The sequence below is a fragment of the Lithobates pipiens genome, unplaced genomic scaffold, assembly GCF_037356315.1.
Source record: "Lithobates pipiens isolate NorthernLeopardFrog02 unplaced genomic scaffold, aLitPip1_a1.2 Scaffold_22, whole genome shotgun sequence".
NCBI lineage: Eukaryota > Metazoa > Chordata > Amphibia > Anura > Ranidae > Lithobates > Lithobates pipiens.
This window is the reverse complement of record NW_027507784.1, coordinates 256268614-256287008: the sequence shown is the minus strand read 5'-3', so window position 1 is coordinate 256287008 and position 18395 is coordinate 256268614. Positions and strand designations below refer to the sequence as shown.

Below are 18395 nucleotides of genomic sequence, written 5' to 3'. Positions count from 1 at the left end.
CCCTGGCATCGCACTTCTTTAGTGAGTACCTTTGTTTAGAGGGTACGACATGTAGTCCCTCCGGTGCATCCACCGTTACCCCCATGGTATTTGAACCTGGTGTTGTCGCTTCAAAAACCGCCGTTTTGAAAATAGGGAGATTCCCCTGTTGACTCTTTCCCAGAAAGTGGTCTTTTTAGTGGCCATCACATTCGCCAGGAGGGTTTTGGAACTGGTGGCCTTGTCATGCAAGTCACCCTATCTGGTTATCCTCAAGGATAAGGTGGTGTTGCGTCCGCAACCGTCTTTTCTACCGAAAGTGGTCTCTGCTTTTCATATCAATGAGGACGTTATATTACCATCTGTGTCCTAAGCCCTAAGGAGGTGGCCCTTCGCGCTCTTGACGTGGTTAGGGCTCTGAAGGTGTATTTGTCTGCCACGACTCCCTTTCGGAAGTCACTCACTGTTTGTTTCGGTGGCTGGACCAAAGAAAAGCATGGCGGTCTCGTCGATCACCATTTCCAGGTGGATCAGACAGTTTCTAGTACAAGCCTATGCCTTGAAGGGGCAGGTGCCTTCCCTTCCGGTTACGGTCGACTCCACAAGGGCAATCGCAACGTCGTGGGCCTTCTGACACAAATAGTCGGTCGCTCAGGTGTGTAAAGCGGTGACCTGGTCATCTGTTTTGCCTGCAAAGTTTTGCAGGCGCCGTATAGTTGCAATTGAATATGCAATATTTCAGTTTTTTGATAAAAACACAGTACTGTTAAGTTAATGCGCTGTTGCATTACATTCCGCAGTTTTTTTTGTGCGGTTATGGATAGTTGCTCCTGTTGAGGGTAGCCTGCTTTTTGTGGTGGCTTTTTTCCACACTTTTTTTTTTTTGTGGGTAAAGTTTTAAAAGTTCCCAGTTGGCAGTAAAGTTAGGATCGATATAGATATAGATATATTATTTTTTTTTTTTTTTTTTTTAATGTGAAAAATGTTACACAGAGAATTGTGATCTATAGTCTAAGCAAAAACAATTGCGATTCTAATTTTTGCCTGAATTGTGCAGCTCTAGTGGAAAATAATTAATCAAACCTCCACCCCCCCCCCCCCCCTCCCAAATCCAGGTTCCTACCACCCTGTGGATGAATCCACCCACTCGGATGCAAATCCCCTAATACAAAATGGGTAAGTATTCCAATGTCATAACATAACACAGCCGTTAAAGTGGAAGTAAACTCCCCTATCGTTTTCAGCCAAGGAAGCTGCCATCTTTGCCTTTGTTGAACCTTCAACTGCTATGGTGCTGCACATGTGATTCGTTATGACACCAGCCATTGGATGGTTTGATAGTTTGGCTGAGAGCACAGCCAATGTGCAGTTAGCATTCCCAGCATGCTTTTTTTTTTTTTTTTTTTTTTTTTTACCTTTTTTAAATCCATGGGTTTACTTCCACTTTAATAGAATGACTTCACAGTTCTTATAATAGGAAGGCCAGCAATCATCTCCATATAAATCTTTCAAAGCAGCAGGCGGTCCACCGAATGGCCCCAATGGTAGTGTAAGAATGAGAGCCCTATAGGCCCATATCCTTCCCCATGCAGATAACCTCCTCCTTCACAACGGAATCTATAGCGAGCCAGGGCTTAACCATTTGCTGACCAGCCGCCGTTGTTATAAGTCATTGTTAGGAATCTTCTTTTGTGATCAGTCAAAACTCCAGATGTATTGAGAAGCAGACAACTAATTTATTTCTGATGTGGCACACAACAGGCAGACATGCTTACAAAGCAGAAGTTGCATTGAGAGTCCCACAAAGAAAATGTCTCTTCCCCACCCCCCGTCCTCATACCTACTTTGATACCACCTCTATGCTTCTATTGGCTGAGGAAACATAGATAGCGTGCCTGGTACTTGATGGTACTTTATTTTGGCTATCGGGGGTTTCCTGTACAATCTTATGCTACCATATATAGTAAAGCATAATCATCCTACAACTTACTATGGAGTTAAGACAAAACGATACAGAAAGTTAATACAAAGTGCTCAAAGTCATTTTAAAAAATCAGTCTCAGGGTTATTGTTTTTCTAATAGTCACACAATAAACATTTAAAACTTTTCTAAGTCGTCACACATGTGATGTAAATAAGTATACTCTTTTTGTTGCAGTAGCACAGCCCCCACCCCAACTAAATGTGGCTACTTTTCCAGAGGCATTTATTGTGGCTGCAGCCAGGCCACCAGCACTCAAATTTGTGCATGGGGTTTTCATAAGTTGTTTGGGATCAGTACTGTGCAAATACTAGACTTCTATGGACTGCTTGTACAACCACACATAGACGAATCACTGGGCAGCTATATTAAAAAAAGGCTAATACATAATTGTACATTAAAGAGTAATGTTGGCCAACTTGTCAGATTTCATCAATATGCTTTGGAGACCAGTAATATCTTTAAAATGAGACACTAATTTTTTATTTTTTTTGCCAGATTTTAAAGAACAGTTGCCAAGTATCTATCAAGCTATTGAAGAGTCAGACTTTTTGGCTATTGATGGAGAGTTTTCAGGTTTGTATTAATCTGAATACATCATAAATTGGGGATATTGCTGTATTTTTACATGGGGGTGGATGTGAGTAACTCAATGACCAATCAAATTGACAGCCTTCAAACAAGAATAATCAGATGGTCATGGTCCACACAGGTTGGTAAAAGTGAGATAGGTTTGAGTACCTGAAGGCCCTGTAGCTGCACCTGTTGTGATGGGTGAAGATGGGGCCTACTGGCCCTGCAAATGAACTGGTAAGCACTTGTGTAAATCAGTGGCGTAATGTTGCAATCCCCCTCCCCTGACAGTAATTTCCTGTTTAATGTAACCTTCTGGGCAGTTTTTAATATGGAACAATCATGTCTGAGGGGAGGGGCTGGCGTGCCCCACACGGGGCTCATGACGGTCTGCTGGCTAGATACTTTGGTATCCTGGAGTGAGTCTGGTGGGGGGCAGGTGTAGGTCTCGCATCTTGGCCTGTGGAACACAGGAGGAGGGTGGGTACTTAATGCACATCACGTCTGGTTTCGGGTCATAGGGCTAGTGTGGACGCCAGATCCATGGCAGTCTCTTTTTTTTATTATTTTTTTTTTTTATTTTTTTTTTTTTTTATAGCACGATGCTTCAGCAACGAACAGAGGACAACATGGATCTAGCTGAGCCAGGTGGTGGCAGCCCAGCTCTGGTAGACAGACCCTGGGGTGCCTTTGACTTTTGAGATAGGATTCACATGACTCTTTAGCCTGGATCCCATCAGCAGCTTGCGGCATAGGTGTTTAGCCACTGGTTGGCTAAAGTTTTCTGACAGCAGCCTGTCTGTTTTTTCTTCTCCTTTGCCTCCCTTCTCTTCTCCTTCTCCTTTCTTAAAGAACAGGAGAGATGGGGGGGTGGGGTTCTCTGTCATGTACGAACAAATTTTAAAGAGTGAAAAGCCCCTTTTGTAAACCCTGTATTGATAAATTGGTTTACCAGAAGGCAACGGGGGCATGCAAAGGATTGCTTTTTGACGTTCAGAAAGAAATGAAGGCCATAATGATGATCCCATAGCAGGGTGAGTAATTGGGGGTGGGGTTTGGAGAGGAATCAGATCCTTTGGATGAACTAATTGAGACGGTGTCATCCAAAGATATTCTGAGCCAAGGGACAAGTTCTTGCTTGAGGAGGTGGATGCCTTATTGGGGTTGATCTACGAGATTCTAGGTATCAACGAAGAGCAGGCCTCCTCTTACCTACAGGAACAGATGCATCAGACCCTAAAAGACCAAAACTGGGTATTTCCAGTGCACTGGCGGACTCTATCAAAGAGTGGGTGGAACCGAAGAAGACATTTTTTAAATGCAGTATATAGTATAAATCCTTCCTTAACCCTTCATATAAACTATACTATATTGACAGCGCTAAATATTTGATACATTTCAAAACGATATATAGAGAATATATATAAAAGATAACAGTTCATAAATTTCAAGGAATCCACCAAAAAGTTTTTTCAAGCCCAAACAAGTGTTTATAAAACATCCCCTTCAGTGTTCATGAGGTGAGGAAAAAGTCCATCTCCAAGCCAGAGACACCAGTGCGCAGCAGCTTCACAATCAGTGACACCCCTTATGGTAAAGCACTTACCAGAGCTCAAAGGGTTACAGGCACATCACAAATCATTGGTTCCTCGGATTCCTTATAACAATGCTTCCAATTAAACCAATACCCATAAGGTTGTCGGCATGATTAGAGGTTCCTTGATTTCCTTAAAACTATATCTTTGGTTTAATACTCCACTCAGCAAAGATTCAAATGTAGAAAAAAAATAATAACATATTCTATAGTGCAAACCGTTTATAAAATAATAAACTTCTCATGCGCTAATAAAAACATACGTACACAATTTAAAATTGTAAAATCATTAATCACTCGCACTACGTTCAGGTTTGTCTCACCTCAGCCCTGAGAACAAAAGCTAGTACACGGTCTCAGCATCCAGGGCGGGTCCCTGGCAAACAATCAAACCTTCTCCCCTGCGATGACGTACAGCTGCTTGGTCACGCTCATATGCGTTTTGTCACTATGTCTTCGTCTGTGGGCGTGGCCAAGCAGCGCAGCTCATACACTTATATGCAGAGTGGGAGGCGTGCGGACACTAAGTCACTCCTCCGTCCCGCCTCCCCACCCTCGTACAATACTAGAAGCGGAAGTGTCAGGACAAGCCGTACACGCTGTCGCTATGCCAGCGCGTCTCACATCGCAATAGCACAACGCCAGACAGACCAGTTATGAGTACAATGCTGAATCGCTCAGCGCCATCAGTAAACCGGTTCAACCCTCTTCTATTACCAAACGGTCAATACCTATGCGACACACTTTATCACTCCCGCTCCCAGAACTTCAGGTAATGCCACACATGCCGACAGTGAGCAAGTGTTCAGCAACTGATCAGAGTAAATACTGCTCTAAACATGTTCTGGAAAACTCCGGACACTGCATCACCTTTCTACATGCTTTATAAATGAACTATAATAACTTTTCCAAAGAGAATACAACGTCAGTCTCTCATATGTTATGTGTATACATAATTTACAATAAAGTGAATATAATGAAACAATTAAAATTAGCACGCAAACATTGCAAATTGACCATTTGGTAATAGAGGGTTGAACCTGTTTACTGATGGCGCTGAGCGATTCAGCATTGTACTGATGACTGGTCTGTCTGGCGTTGTGCTATTGCGCTGTGAGGCGCTCTGGCATAGCGACAGCGTGTACGGCTTGTCCTGACACTTCCGCTTCTAGTATTGTACTAGGGTGGGGATGCGAGATGGAGGAGTGACTTGGTGTCTGCTCGCCTCCCGCTCTGCATATAAGCGTATGAGCTGCGCTGTTTGGCCACGCCCACAGACGAAGACGTAGTGATGAAACGCGCATGGGCGTGACTAAGCAGCTGTACGTCATCGCAGTGGAGGTTTGATTGTTTGCCCGGGACATGCCGTGGACGCTGAGACCATACACTATCTTTTGTTCTCAGGGCTGCGGTGAGACTAACCTGAACCTAGTGCGAGTGATGATTTTACAATTTTAAATTGTGTACGTATGTTTTTATTAGCACATGAGAAGTTTATAAAATAAACGGTTTGCACTATGGAATATGTTTTCATTTTTCTCTAGTCGTCTGTCCAGGACAGCACTAGAGAGATAGGCTCCACCTCCAGAGGCAGGAAACACAAACCAGATCTTTAAAGGGCGGTCTCCGTCCCTTCCCCTTCAGTCTTTGTGTTTCCTCCACCGGAGGAGGAGGCTGGATCAGGAGCTCCCCTTCCCCTGACGGTGGGATAGCCCATAAGAGACGGGGAAGGAGTTCGGATTACCTGTTGGTAAACGGACGTTTTTGAAGTCCTCCGGTTGGGTTGACTGCAGCTTCGAACCGGCGTTCTCCTTCTGAAGCCCGGGGAGGGCGTTCGTTTCCCCGCCTGACAATAGGTTCTAAATTGGCGCGAAGTCAGGCGGGGGGGCGGGCACAGGCTTCGAGTTCCGGCCTGTGCATCACAGGAGGAGGATAGAGGACTTCCGGCAATCCACTACCGGTTCCGGGTCGCGCGGCGAGCGTGGATGTTCGGGACCTTGGCGGCTATTATAAAAAGCCGCAGCCACGAGGCGTTCGCACTGCATCGCTTTATCGGCATTACGAAGGAAAACCTCCAGGCGGTTAAGCGCGTGCTTCAAGCGTTCGTGCTGCATCGCTTCATCACCGTTACGAGGGGAAGCCTTCAGGCGTGCTCTGAACGAAATGGATGCAGTGGAGAGTGGCAGTGGAGCCGAACCAGCTCAGGTAGGCAAACGCAGAGGTGTCTTGTACCTACAGGGCTGGGAGAGAGGGGGGGGGGAGTAATGGACTAATCAATGCAAAGGCATTTTGAAATGGTCCAGGTGTATTTTTCCTCCCTCCCTCTCTCTCTCAAAACAGGATCCGGACTAAAGAGTCTTGCGAATCCTGTTAGCGGTTGGTGGGGTGCACATAGGTGTTTGGTGAAGGCGTCCTATTTTGCTAAAGGTTTCGCTGACGTTGGCTTGTTTGTTTTTTTTTCCCTTCCTTCTTCTCTCCTTCTCTTGCCTTAGGCTCTGCCCAAAGAACCAGAGAGGTCAGGGGGGAAGAAGAGATGTCCTTCATGTATGGCTAAATTAAAAGAAGGATGGTCTAAGCCCCTTTGTAAACCATGCATAGACAAATTGGTCTATAAGGAAGCTACGGGAGCTTGTAAGGATTTGATTTCTGGAGTACAGAAAGAAATGGAATCCATCAAAGCAATGTTAGCGAACCTTGAAACCCCAAAACCAGCCGCAGTCCCCTCTGCTTCCACCCCAGTTGTAGGTGACGAATCAGAGGAGGAGGAACTTGATTCTCTGGATGGCCTAAGTGAGGCGGCATCATCCAGAGATGTTCCTGTTCAAGGGTCAAGCTCTCCCAGATACAGGCTCTCACTCGAGGAGGTTGATGCCTTACTGGGGGTAATTTATGAGACGCTCGAAATCAGAGAGGAGCCAGTCTCCCTGTCCTTGCATGACCGGATGTATCAGACCCTTAAAACTGATTCAGTTAGGGTCTTTCCGGTTCATAGCACACTGATAGACTCAATCAAAAAAGAGTGGGAGGAACCAGAGAAAAAGTTATTTTTTCCTAAAAGCATGAAGCGGAGATTCCCCTTCAGCGAGGACCCCTCTTGTGTTTGGAACAAAGTGCCCAAGGTAGACGCAGCTTTTTCCCAGTGTGCAAAGTCAACAGATCTCGCCTTTGAGGACATGGGTGTTCTAAAGGAACCCATGGATAAAAGGATGGAAGTACTGTTAAAGAGGTCATGGGAAGTAACCATGAATAACTTAAAACCTGCAATGGCCACGACAATAGTGGCTCGCAACTTGGAGGTCTGGCTGGAACAATTACAGGGCCACTTGGAAGGGGGGACCTCCAGAAAGGAAATTCTGGATTCCCTTCCTATGCTACATAAAGCAGCAGGCTATATAGCAGATGCCTCTGCGGAGTCTGTTAAATTGTCAGCCAGGACCGCTGCCCTCGTAAATTCATCACGTAGGGCACTTTGGCTGAAGTCTTGGTCGGGAGACTCAGCCTCAAAAGTGAGGTTATGTGGCATCCCCTTTGAGGGAGACCTTCTGTTCGGACAGGATCTTGAGAAAGTCCTGGACCGTACTGCAGACAAGAAAAAGGCTTTTCCTGTCAAACCTAAGAAGACTACAGGCAAACGCTTTTTTCGTCCTCAAAGACAGGGACAGTCACAAGGACAGACCTCTAAGGAGTCAACCCCTAAGAAACAGTGGATGGGAGGAAAACAGAAAAGCAATCTCTTTTCCTCTTCTAAAAAAACCACTAAATCCCAGTGACGCGGTTCCTGTGGGGGGGAGACTGGGGCAGTTCCTCCCACAGTGGGAATACACTACTCCAAGTCCTTTTATCCGGAGGATCATCAGGGAGGGTTACAAAATACAGTTCACACACGTCCCACCTGCAAGGATGTGTCTGACCAAACCTCCCAAAGACCCCCAGAAAGCGTCAGCTTTGCTGTCGCAAATTGGCGATTTAATAGATCAGAGGGTTCTAGTGCCAGTTCCGCCACAGGAAATAAATCAGGGTTTCTATTCACACGTGTTTGTAGTAAGGAAACCGTCAGGCAAATTCCGGTTGATCTTGAATCTGAAGTTACTGAACAAGTGGGTAACTTACAGGAAATTCCGGATGGAAACAATTTTTACAGTGAGATCAGTACTCCCTCCAAATTGTTTCATGGCCTCTCTCGACCTAAGGGACGCGTATCTTCACATCCCGATTCGAGAAGACTCTCAAAAGTATTTGAGGATAGCGATTCTTTGGGGAAGTCAGATTCGATACCTCCAATTCAGGGCTCTGCCTTTCGGTCTGTCTTCTTCCCCCAGGATTTTCACCAAGGTCCTGGCAGAAGCATTGGCTCCCCTAAGACTGAAAGGGATCGCTGTCATACCGTACTTGGACGACCTTTTATTCTTTGCCCCCTCAAAGCTCCAACTGCAGGGAGATCTGAGGGTAGCTATCTCTTGTCTAAAAAGGTTGGGGTGGTTGATAAACCAAGAGAAGTCACACCTGATACCAACACAGGTCTTACAGTATCTAGGTTTTCTGGTGGATTCAGTGTCACAGAAAGTCTTCCTCACGGAGGAAAAAGTGATAAAGGTGAAAGACATGGTAACCTTCCTGCAGTCCAATCAGACAATTTCCATCAGGTCAGCTATGGCAGGGTTGGGCCTATTGGTAGCAACAATCCCTGCAGTTCCTTGGGCAAGAGCTCATTTCAGGTGTCTCCAGGCCAATATTCTGGGCAGTTGGGACGGGACACAAGAGTCCCTGGACAGGACTATCCATCTATCCTCAAAGACCAAAAGGTCTCTTTGGTGGTGGAAGAGAGAAGAGAACCTAGTACGGGGTCTTTGGTGGTCTCCTCCAGTGTCTGTTCGCATCACCACGGATGCCAGTGCTTGGGGCTGGGGGGCCCACTTGGGGTCGAAGGTAGCCCAAGGATGCTGGGGGAAGACACAGTCCCAGAGGTCAGCCAATTGGAGGGAGTTGCAGGCAGTCTGGGAAGCCTTAAGGGTGTTCGCCAGGGATCTGAAGGACCACCATGTACAGGTCCTCTCGGACAGTATAGTGACGATTTCCTACCTAAACAAGCAGGGAGGAACAAGATGCCCGTCCTTGATCAAGCTAACAAGTACGATCATGCATTGGGCAGAAGAAAACCTAAAATCGCTTTCAGCGGTCCATCTAAAAGGGGTGGACAACCACCTGGCGGACTTTCTGAGTCGACACCGGGTGTACGAATCAGAATGGTCACTAAACAGGGAGATTTTCCAGATGTTAGTGCGCAAATGGGGTCTTCCGGAAGTGGACTTGTTCGCCAGGAAAGCGAACACCCAGGTCCCAGTATACTTTTCCCTAGAGAGGGAGGCAGGGGCAAAAGGGATAGACGCTTTGGCACAAAGCTGGGCTTTTCACATTTGCTACGCCTTCCCCCCATTCAAGTTAATTCCTCTAGTCCTGAGGAAATTTTTGCAGGAACAGACCACATTGATACTAGTGGTTCCGTACTGGCCGAAGAGACCATGGTTCTCGGTGCTGCTGGGCCTGACAGACGAACCTCCCCTCATACTGCCCGAGAGGGAGGATCTGCTGTCTCAGGGTCCAGTTCTGCTACAAGAACTACAGACCCTAAAGTTATCGGCCTGGCGTCTGAAGAAAGTCTCTTGAAGTCTAAGGGACTCTCAGGGTAATTAAAACACTTCTTGCTAGTAGGAAGAAGGTAACCCAAGCAATTTATGTTAAATACTGGAAAGTTTTTTTGTTCATGGTTGGACACTAAAAAGGTGTCTATAAGTATCCCGACAGTCTTGGAATTTTTACAAGACGGTGTGGATAAGGGGCTGGCCATTAGTACCTTAAAGGTACAAATTACGGCCCTGTCTGTTTTTTTGGATCAACCTCTGGCGATAGACCCGCTAGTTAGCAGGTTCTTTAAGGGGTTGACCAGGATTAAACCTGTTCCTTTCAAAATTTTACCCAAATGGGACCTGTCAATTGTGTTACAGGGATGGGTAAAAAAGTCTCTGGAAGAAGAACCTTCCTTGAGATGGATCACGCTTAAAACGGTGTTCCTAGTGGCTATTTCCACAGCCAGACGCATTGTCGAGCTTCAGGCACTTTCGGTGAAAGAGCCGTTTTTACAAATTTTTGAGGATAGGCTGGTGTTGCGCACGGACCCTGGGTTTTTACCCAAAGTAGTGACAAAATTCCACAGAACACAGGAAATTGTTTTGCCTTCGTTCTGTGGGTCTCCCACTAATCCTAAGGAGGTTGAGTTCAGCCAACTGGATGTGAGAGCCTGTGTCTTACAATATCTGGAGATGTCAAAAAACATTAGAAAATCAGATGCATTATTTGTTTTACATGCGGGTAAAAAATTGGGGTCACAAGCTTCAAAAAATACAATTGCAAGGTGGATCAAACAAGCTATTGTAGAAGCCTACAAAGGAATGAAAATGGAATGTCCTTTTTCCCCCATGGCTCACTCCACACGGGCGCTATCGACCTCATGGGCAGAGCGAGCTGGAGCAACACCAGAACAAATTTGTCGAGCAGCAACTTGGTCAAGCTACTCGACGTTTATGAAGCATTACAGATTGGACCTTATCTCAGCGCAAGACCAGGCGTTTGGGAGAAAGGTCCTTCAAGCGGTAGTCCCCCCCTAATCTGGTAAGTTCTCGTTGATCCTCTCTAGTGCTGTCCTGGACAGACGACTAGAGAAAACGAGAGTTAGACTTACCGGTAACTCTGTTTCTAGGAGTCGTCCAGGACAGCATGGATTCCCTCCCTATATGCTGTTATAATGCTGGACAAGTGTTTTTGTCGTTACAGAAGCCGTTTCCGGGGAAGTTCTCGTTTACAAGACTGAAGGGGAAGGGACGGAGACCGCCCTTTAAAGATCTGGTTTGTGTTTCCTGCCTCTGGAGGTGGAGCCTATCTCTCTAGTGCTGTCCTGGACGACTCCTAGAAACAGAGTTACCGGTAAGTCTAACTCTCGTTTTTTCCTACATGTGAATCTTTGCTGAGTGGAGTATTATTAAACCAAAGATATAGTTTTAAGGATATCAAGGAACCTCTAACTATTCATGCTGACAACCTAACGGGTATTGGTGTAATTGGAAGCATTGCTATAAGGAATCCGAAGAACCAATGATTTTTGTGATGTGCCTGTAACTCTTGGAGCTCTGGTAAGTGCTTTACCATAAGGGGTGTCACTGATCGTGAAGCTGCTGCGCACTGGTGTCTCTGGCTTGGAGATGGACATTCTTTTTCCTCACCTCGTGAACACTGAAGTGGATGTTTTATAAACGCTTGTTTGGGCTTCAAAAAACTATATATAATATAGTTTTGAAATTTTTATCAAATATTTTGCGCTGTCAATATAGTATAGTTTTATATGAAGGGTTAAGGCAGGGCTCGACAAAACCCGGGGCGCCAGGTCGCATTGGCGACTAGAATTAGCGACCCGGCGCCTGGGGCAACACAACTGGGGGTCTCTTGTCTCCGTGGACCCCCCCGGCGTGATTGCGTCGGGCCACGCCGCCGGTGGCCGGTAATTGAGCCCCCGGCTTTGAGGCCTTCTGTGATCCTATTCCTTCTGGAATCTGGCGCCCTCTTGTGGTGGCCGTTGGAATTACAACCAGCAATGCTAATGGGGATATCTCCTTCCATTTACTTAGAACACCTAAACACACACACACACACCTAAACACACACACACACACCTAAACACACACACACACACCTAAACACACACACACACACCTACACACACACACACACACCTAAACACACACACACACCCACCTAAACACACACACACCCACACACACCTAAACACACACACACCCACACACACCTAAACACACACACACACACACCTAAACACACACACACCTAAACACACACACACCTAAACACACACACACACACACCTAAACACACACACACACACCTAAACACACACACACACACACCTAAACACACACACACACACACCTAAACACACACACACACACCTAAACACACACACACACCTAAACACACACACACACACACCTACACACACACACACACACCTAAACACACACACACACCCACCTAAACACACACACACACCCACCTAAACACACACACACACCTAAACACACACACACCTAAACACACACACACCTAAACACACACACACCTAAACACACACACACCTAAACACACACACACCTAAACACACACACACACCTAAACACACACACACACCTAAACACACACACACACCTAAACACACACACACACCTAAACACACACACACACACCTAAACACACACACACACACCTAAACACACACACACACACACCTAAACACACACACACCTAAACACACACACACCTAAACACACACACACACCTAAACACACACACACACCTAAACACACACACACACCTAAACACACACACACACCTAAACACACACACACACCTAAACACACACACACACCTAAACACACACACACACCTAAACACACACACACACCTAAACACACACACACACCTAAACACACACACACACCTAAACACACACACACACCTAAACACACACACACACCTAAACACACACACACACCTAAACACACACACACACCTAAACACACACACACACCTAAACACACACACCTAAACACACACACCTAAACACACACACCTAAACACACACACCTAAACACACACACCTAAACACACACCTAAACACACCTAAACACACACACACCTAAACACACCTAAACACACACACACCTAAACACACCTAAACACACACACACCTAAACACACCTAAACACACACACACCTAAACACACCTAAACACACACACACCTAAACACACCTAAACACACACACACCTAAACACACACACACCTAAACACACACACACCTACGTGTGTGTGTGTATATATATATATATCTATATCACACTTTTATTTTTTTATTCTAACACCCTAGAGTAAAATGGTGGTTGTTGCAATAATGTCTGTCACACCATATTTGCACAGCGAACTTACAAGCGCACTTTTTTGGGGAAAAAAAAATGTATTTAATAAAAAAATAAGACAACAGTAAAGTCAGCGGCGGGACAGGGCGCGTTTAAAAAAATTATTTTTTTCTTTATTTTAACTTTTATTTTTATATTTTTCACTGTTTTAAAAAAAAAAGTGTCACTTTTATTCCTATTACAAGGAATGTAAAAATCCCTTGTAATAGAAAAAAGCATGACAGGTCCTCTTATATATGAGATCTGGGGTCAGAGAGACCTCACATCTCATATTTACACTAAAATGCAATTTAAAAAAAATCGTCATTTGAAAAAAATAAAACAAATAAAATGTCCCTCTAAGAGCTATGGGCAATGACTTGGAGACAGGTGGGGGGCTGGGGGCTATCTTCCCCTCACTCGTCTCCATGTCAGGCCAAGGACAGGTCCAGATCGCCGTCACGGACCTGGCTCCTAACTTTTTTAGCTGGCTCCTAGATTCCAAGCAAATTTGTCAACCCCTGGGTTAAGGAATGATTTATACTATATATTTATGATTTAATTTATGATAGCAGCTTACAAATGGATGAGATTTTGATAACTTCCTTTCCTTTTGTGCGCTGGGATCAGTGAGGAATATTTTTATATTGTTGAGTGATATTAGTACTTGACTTTAATTTATACTAAACAGTTTGATAACTAGAGGCTGCTGACTTCAGAATCGGCCAATCGGACACTTGTATTCATTCAAAAGAACCAATGACCCACATGCATATATTCAAACAGAAATACAGTAGTGATGTGTGCAGACGGTGGTGTGCAAAACCGTTTGGCAAGCACGTGGCTTTGAACACTACCGTGTGCACATTCCCACTGCTACCAGTCATGCGAACCATACCAAACTACGGCCCAGCTGGCCATAATTTTGTATAGTTAAACTATGGTTCCCAAATACATAGATCTGCTTACTTAAGAGTTTAAATGCAGTCACCATGGAGTGACCAGTTCCCTGGAGAGGCATAAGCAAACTACCTTAAAAGAGCAAACAGATCCACAGTGTCCAAGAGAACGTTTCTGCATCCAAGGGTCTTCCACCAATATCTGTGCGAATACCCTCAGAGTGTATTGCAGCAAAACTGACACTGGGGGCATCTGACGACATGCATAACATTTTCCACAACAGCAGGTTCTGTAAGGAGTTAGCTAGGATTAGACCCATTCCGTTCACAATTCTGCCAAAATGGGATTGGTTAACAGTATTGCAAGGTTGGATAAAATGGTTGCCAAAGGAAGAGCTGTCGTTAAAATGGGTCACATTCAAAACCTTTTTTTTCCCCATATCCACAGTTGGACACATTAGCGAGCTACAGGCACTTTCAATTAAGGAGCCTTTCCTGCAAATTTTTTAGACAGACTGGTATTGCATACAGACCCAGGCTTTTTGCCTAAAGTGGTGTCAAAATTCCACAGGCCTCAGGAAATTGTTTTGCCTTCTTCCTGTGGGTCACCAACTAATCCAAAGGAAACAGAATTCAACCAACTGGATGTTAGAGCCTGTGTCTTATGGTATCTAATTGTCAAAGCATTAGTCCAATGCTCTATTTTGCATTTGGGAAAGATTGGAGTTGCAAGCTTCAAAAGGCACAGTAGCAAGGTGGATTAAACAAGCTATTGTGGAAGCTTACAATATATTAAATATCCTTTTTCCCATATGGCTCACTCCACAGGGGCACTATCGGCTTCTTGGGTGAACTACTCCACTTTCATGAAGCACTATAGATTGGACCTTATTGCAGCGTAAGAGTGTTTGGGAGAAAAGTCGCGCCCCCCCCCCCCCCCCAATCTAGTAAGTTCTCTGATCCTTTCCAGTGCTGTCCTGAACAGAAGACTAGAGAAATCTAGAGCTGGACTTACCGGTAACCGTTTTTAGGAGTCATCCAGGACCGCAGGGATTCCCTCCCTATATGCGGTTATAACTTTGGACAAGTGTTTTTCAGAAGCTGTTTCAGGGAAGTTCTCGCTTAAAGACTGAGAAAAGGGGATGGAAGCTGTGCTTTATGGATCTGAAGGTTTCCTGCCTCTGGAGGTGGAGCCCATCTGCTGTCCTGGACGACTCCTAGAAACGGTTACCGTTAAGTCCAACTCTAGTTTTCCAATGCCTCAATTAATAGCTCATCTGTTTAGAGAAAACAGGAATAGCATAGTTTTCTGAAGCTACAAGCTGAAGTTTTGCTGCTTTCCTCCTCCCTGCTTTATGCACTGCATCTTTTAGATTCACAGAAAATAGCAATTTTGGTTTCCCTGGAAAGACTGTTGTCCCAAGGGGTCACCAAACTTGTGCCAAGAGGGGAGCTCACCACTTTTATTTCAACCTGTTCATGGCTTATTCCAGGCGACTTCTGATGTCTGTGCTATCAAGTGTGCCTACTTCTCTCTTTTCCATAATTACTAATGGTTTCTTCAATTTGCCTTGAGGCTAGCCCTTATCAATTTTTGGCCTCACCCTTTGGCCTACCTTTTGCTCCCAGGGTTTTTACTAAGGTGTTGGCTATGGTTCTTGGATTGTTGGGAACCTGTAGTATTCCACTGTATGGTACCTAGATGATTTGCTTCTAAGGGAGCCTTCTGCTCAGTTTGTATCTGGTGGACAGTGCAAGCCCTGTCCGTTGACTCAGGCCTGCATGAAGGCACTGAGGAACATGTTAGTCCCCTTCAATGCAATCCTCTGCCCAGTTTCACTCCAGAGGGTTGCCTTTTTGCCCATTACCTTAGCTTGCAGGGTCTTGGAGTAGGCTGCACTTTTCTGCAAGGAGCCAATCCTGGTTCTTCACCAGGATAAGATGGTGTTGAGGCCTCTCTCCTCCTTAACTAAGGTGCTTTCTTCTTTCCACCTAAATCGGGATATTTTGTTGCCATCTTTATGGCCTAATCCTAAAGAGCAGGTGCTTTTACTTTTTTGGATGTGCGAGTTCAATGTTTTTTTTTTATTTTTTTATTTTTTTTATTTTTTTGTCTAAATCCCTCTTTATTCTGTTTAAGGCCTCATACCAACTTAGATTCTCTGCAGATTTTTGCCTTCAGATTTACCAAAACCATGTAGTGCAAGAGCCTACCTGATTGCATACAAATTGAAACTCCTTAACCACTTGCCAACCGCCGCACGAAGATGTACGTCCATTTTTTGAAGAGGGATATCTCGGTAACGGCAGCAGCTGCTGCCACAACCGAGATATCCATCTCTTCAGGCGGCGGTCGGCTGTACGATAACGGTGGTCTCCGCGGCGGATTCGCCGCGAGATCACCGCTATCGGCGGCGGGAGAGGTGCCACCCCCCCTCCCGCCGCCTTCCCGCACCTTCCGCCGCTTACCGGAGCCGTCGGTAGCGGCGGAGGCGATCGGGTCCTTCCGTCTGCTGGGCATAGAGACAAGTGAGGCTAAGATGGCCCCCACTCGTCTCTATACCATAGGAGGGCGGAAGCGACGTCAAAACGTCACTTCCGCCCATACCTCTTAAAGGTATAATTTTTTTTTTTATTTTTTTTTAAATGTCAGATTTTCATTTTTTTTTTATTTTTTTTTTTTTTTGTTGCGTTTTAGCCCAAATATGAGATCTGAGGACCTTTTGACCCCAGATCTCATATTTAAGAGGACCTGTCATGCTTTTTTCTATTACAAGGGATGTTTACATTCCTTGTAATAGGAATAAAAGTGATCCATTTTATTTTATTTTTTTTAAAAAGTGTAAAAATAAATAAAATAAATTAAAATAAATAATAAGAAAAAAAAAAAAATTTTTTTAAAAACACCCCGTTACGACGAGCTTGCGCACAGAAGCGAGCGCATACTTGAGTAGCGCCCGCATATGAAAACTGTGGTCAAACCACATATGTGAGGTATCGCCGCGATCGGTAGAGCGAGAGCAATAATTCTAGCCCTAGACCTCCTCTGTAACGCAAAAAATGCAACCTGTAGAATTTTTTAAATGTCGCTTATGGAGATTTTTGAGGCTAAAAGTTTGACGCCATTCCACGAGCGGGCGCAATTTTGAAGCGTGACATGTTGGGTATCAATTTACTCGGCATACCATTATCTTTCACAGTATAAAAAAAAATTGGGCTAATTTTACTGTTGTCTTATTTTTTTATTCAAAAAAGTGGATTTTTTCCAAAAAAAGTGTGCTTCTAAGACCGCTGCGCAAATACGGTGTGAAAAAAAGTATTTCAATGACCGCCATTTTATTCTCTAGGGTGTTAGAAAAAAAATATAAAATGTTTGGGGGTTCTAAGTAATTTTCTAGCAAAAAAAACTGTTTTAAACATGGAAACACCAAGTCCGAAAAAGAGGCCTGGTCCTTAAGTGGTTAAAGTTTGACCTCATATTTGTTATTGGTAAATCTGCAGAAAATCGAATGGTTTGTATGGGGTTTAAGGGTTCTCACAAGGGTCATGCTGCTTTTTGATTCACTTAATCTAGATGGATTTGTCGGATAATTTCTCAGGATTTATGGTATCGAGGGTACTTTCCTAGTTGAGGCCCATTCCACCAGGAGTGTCGGTGCTTCCTGGACTATTTGACATCAAAGTTGTAGGGCTGCGTGCCACCTGGTCTTTACACATTTACAAAGTTCTCTAACAGGTAGTTTTTTGTCTCTGCAATTGCCATTTGTGGGTGAAGGCTCTTACAGGCAGCTTTGTAGTAGCGTTCCCCCTGGTTGGTTTGGGGTGTGTTTTAGCCTTGTTTAGTAGCTCCACCCCTCATATTTACTGCTTTGGGACATCCCAGATTGTGCACTTATATTTAAAAAGCTTATACCTTTAACAGAGCAGTCTCCACTGATCCCTTCAATTTAGAGCTGGCTCTTCTGTCAATGTCTGTAGCTCTGCATGGCATGAAATTACTGTCATCCTTTGGAGGAGCTGGGTCTGAATCAAAAGGATCGATTGAAATGGCTGTAATGCATGTAAGAATTTTTAATGTGAGTGCCGGGACAGGCACATTAATATGTGAGTGTGCTTTTTTTTTTTTTATATACTTTTTACTGTTGGGTTTAAAAGTAAAGTATTTTACAGTTTGCCATCTCTCGTTTTCCCCTGTAATTTATATGGTATGAGATAAAGGGTAACACTGAGGAATATTGATGTATGGATGAAATCCCTTGGAGATACAAGGCGCATTTTTATATACTTGTGTACTTAATGTGATTGTAGCCGTATTAGTGCAATTGTGACAGAGAATTGAGTACTGTCCGT

At 44.6% G+C, this 18395-nt stretch overlaps 1 protein-coding gene across 2 annotated transcripts in view; it reads left to right on the top strand.

Annotated features, from left to right (window-relative positions):
• PARN (poly(A)-specific ribonuclease) overlaps window positions 1-18395 on the top strand; it is a 228896-nt gene that overhangs the window by 6401 nt on the left and 204100 nt on the right. For both annotated transcript variants that reach the window (XM_077448968.1, XM_077448969.1), the window contains exon 2: window positions 2459-2536. In XM_077448968.1, coding sequence (XP_077305094.1) covers window positions 2459-2536 — 78 coding nt within the window. The remainder of the gene's footprint in view (window positions 1-2458; window positions 2537-18395) is intronic.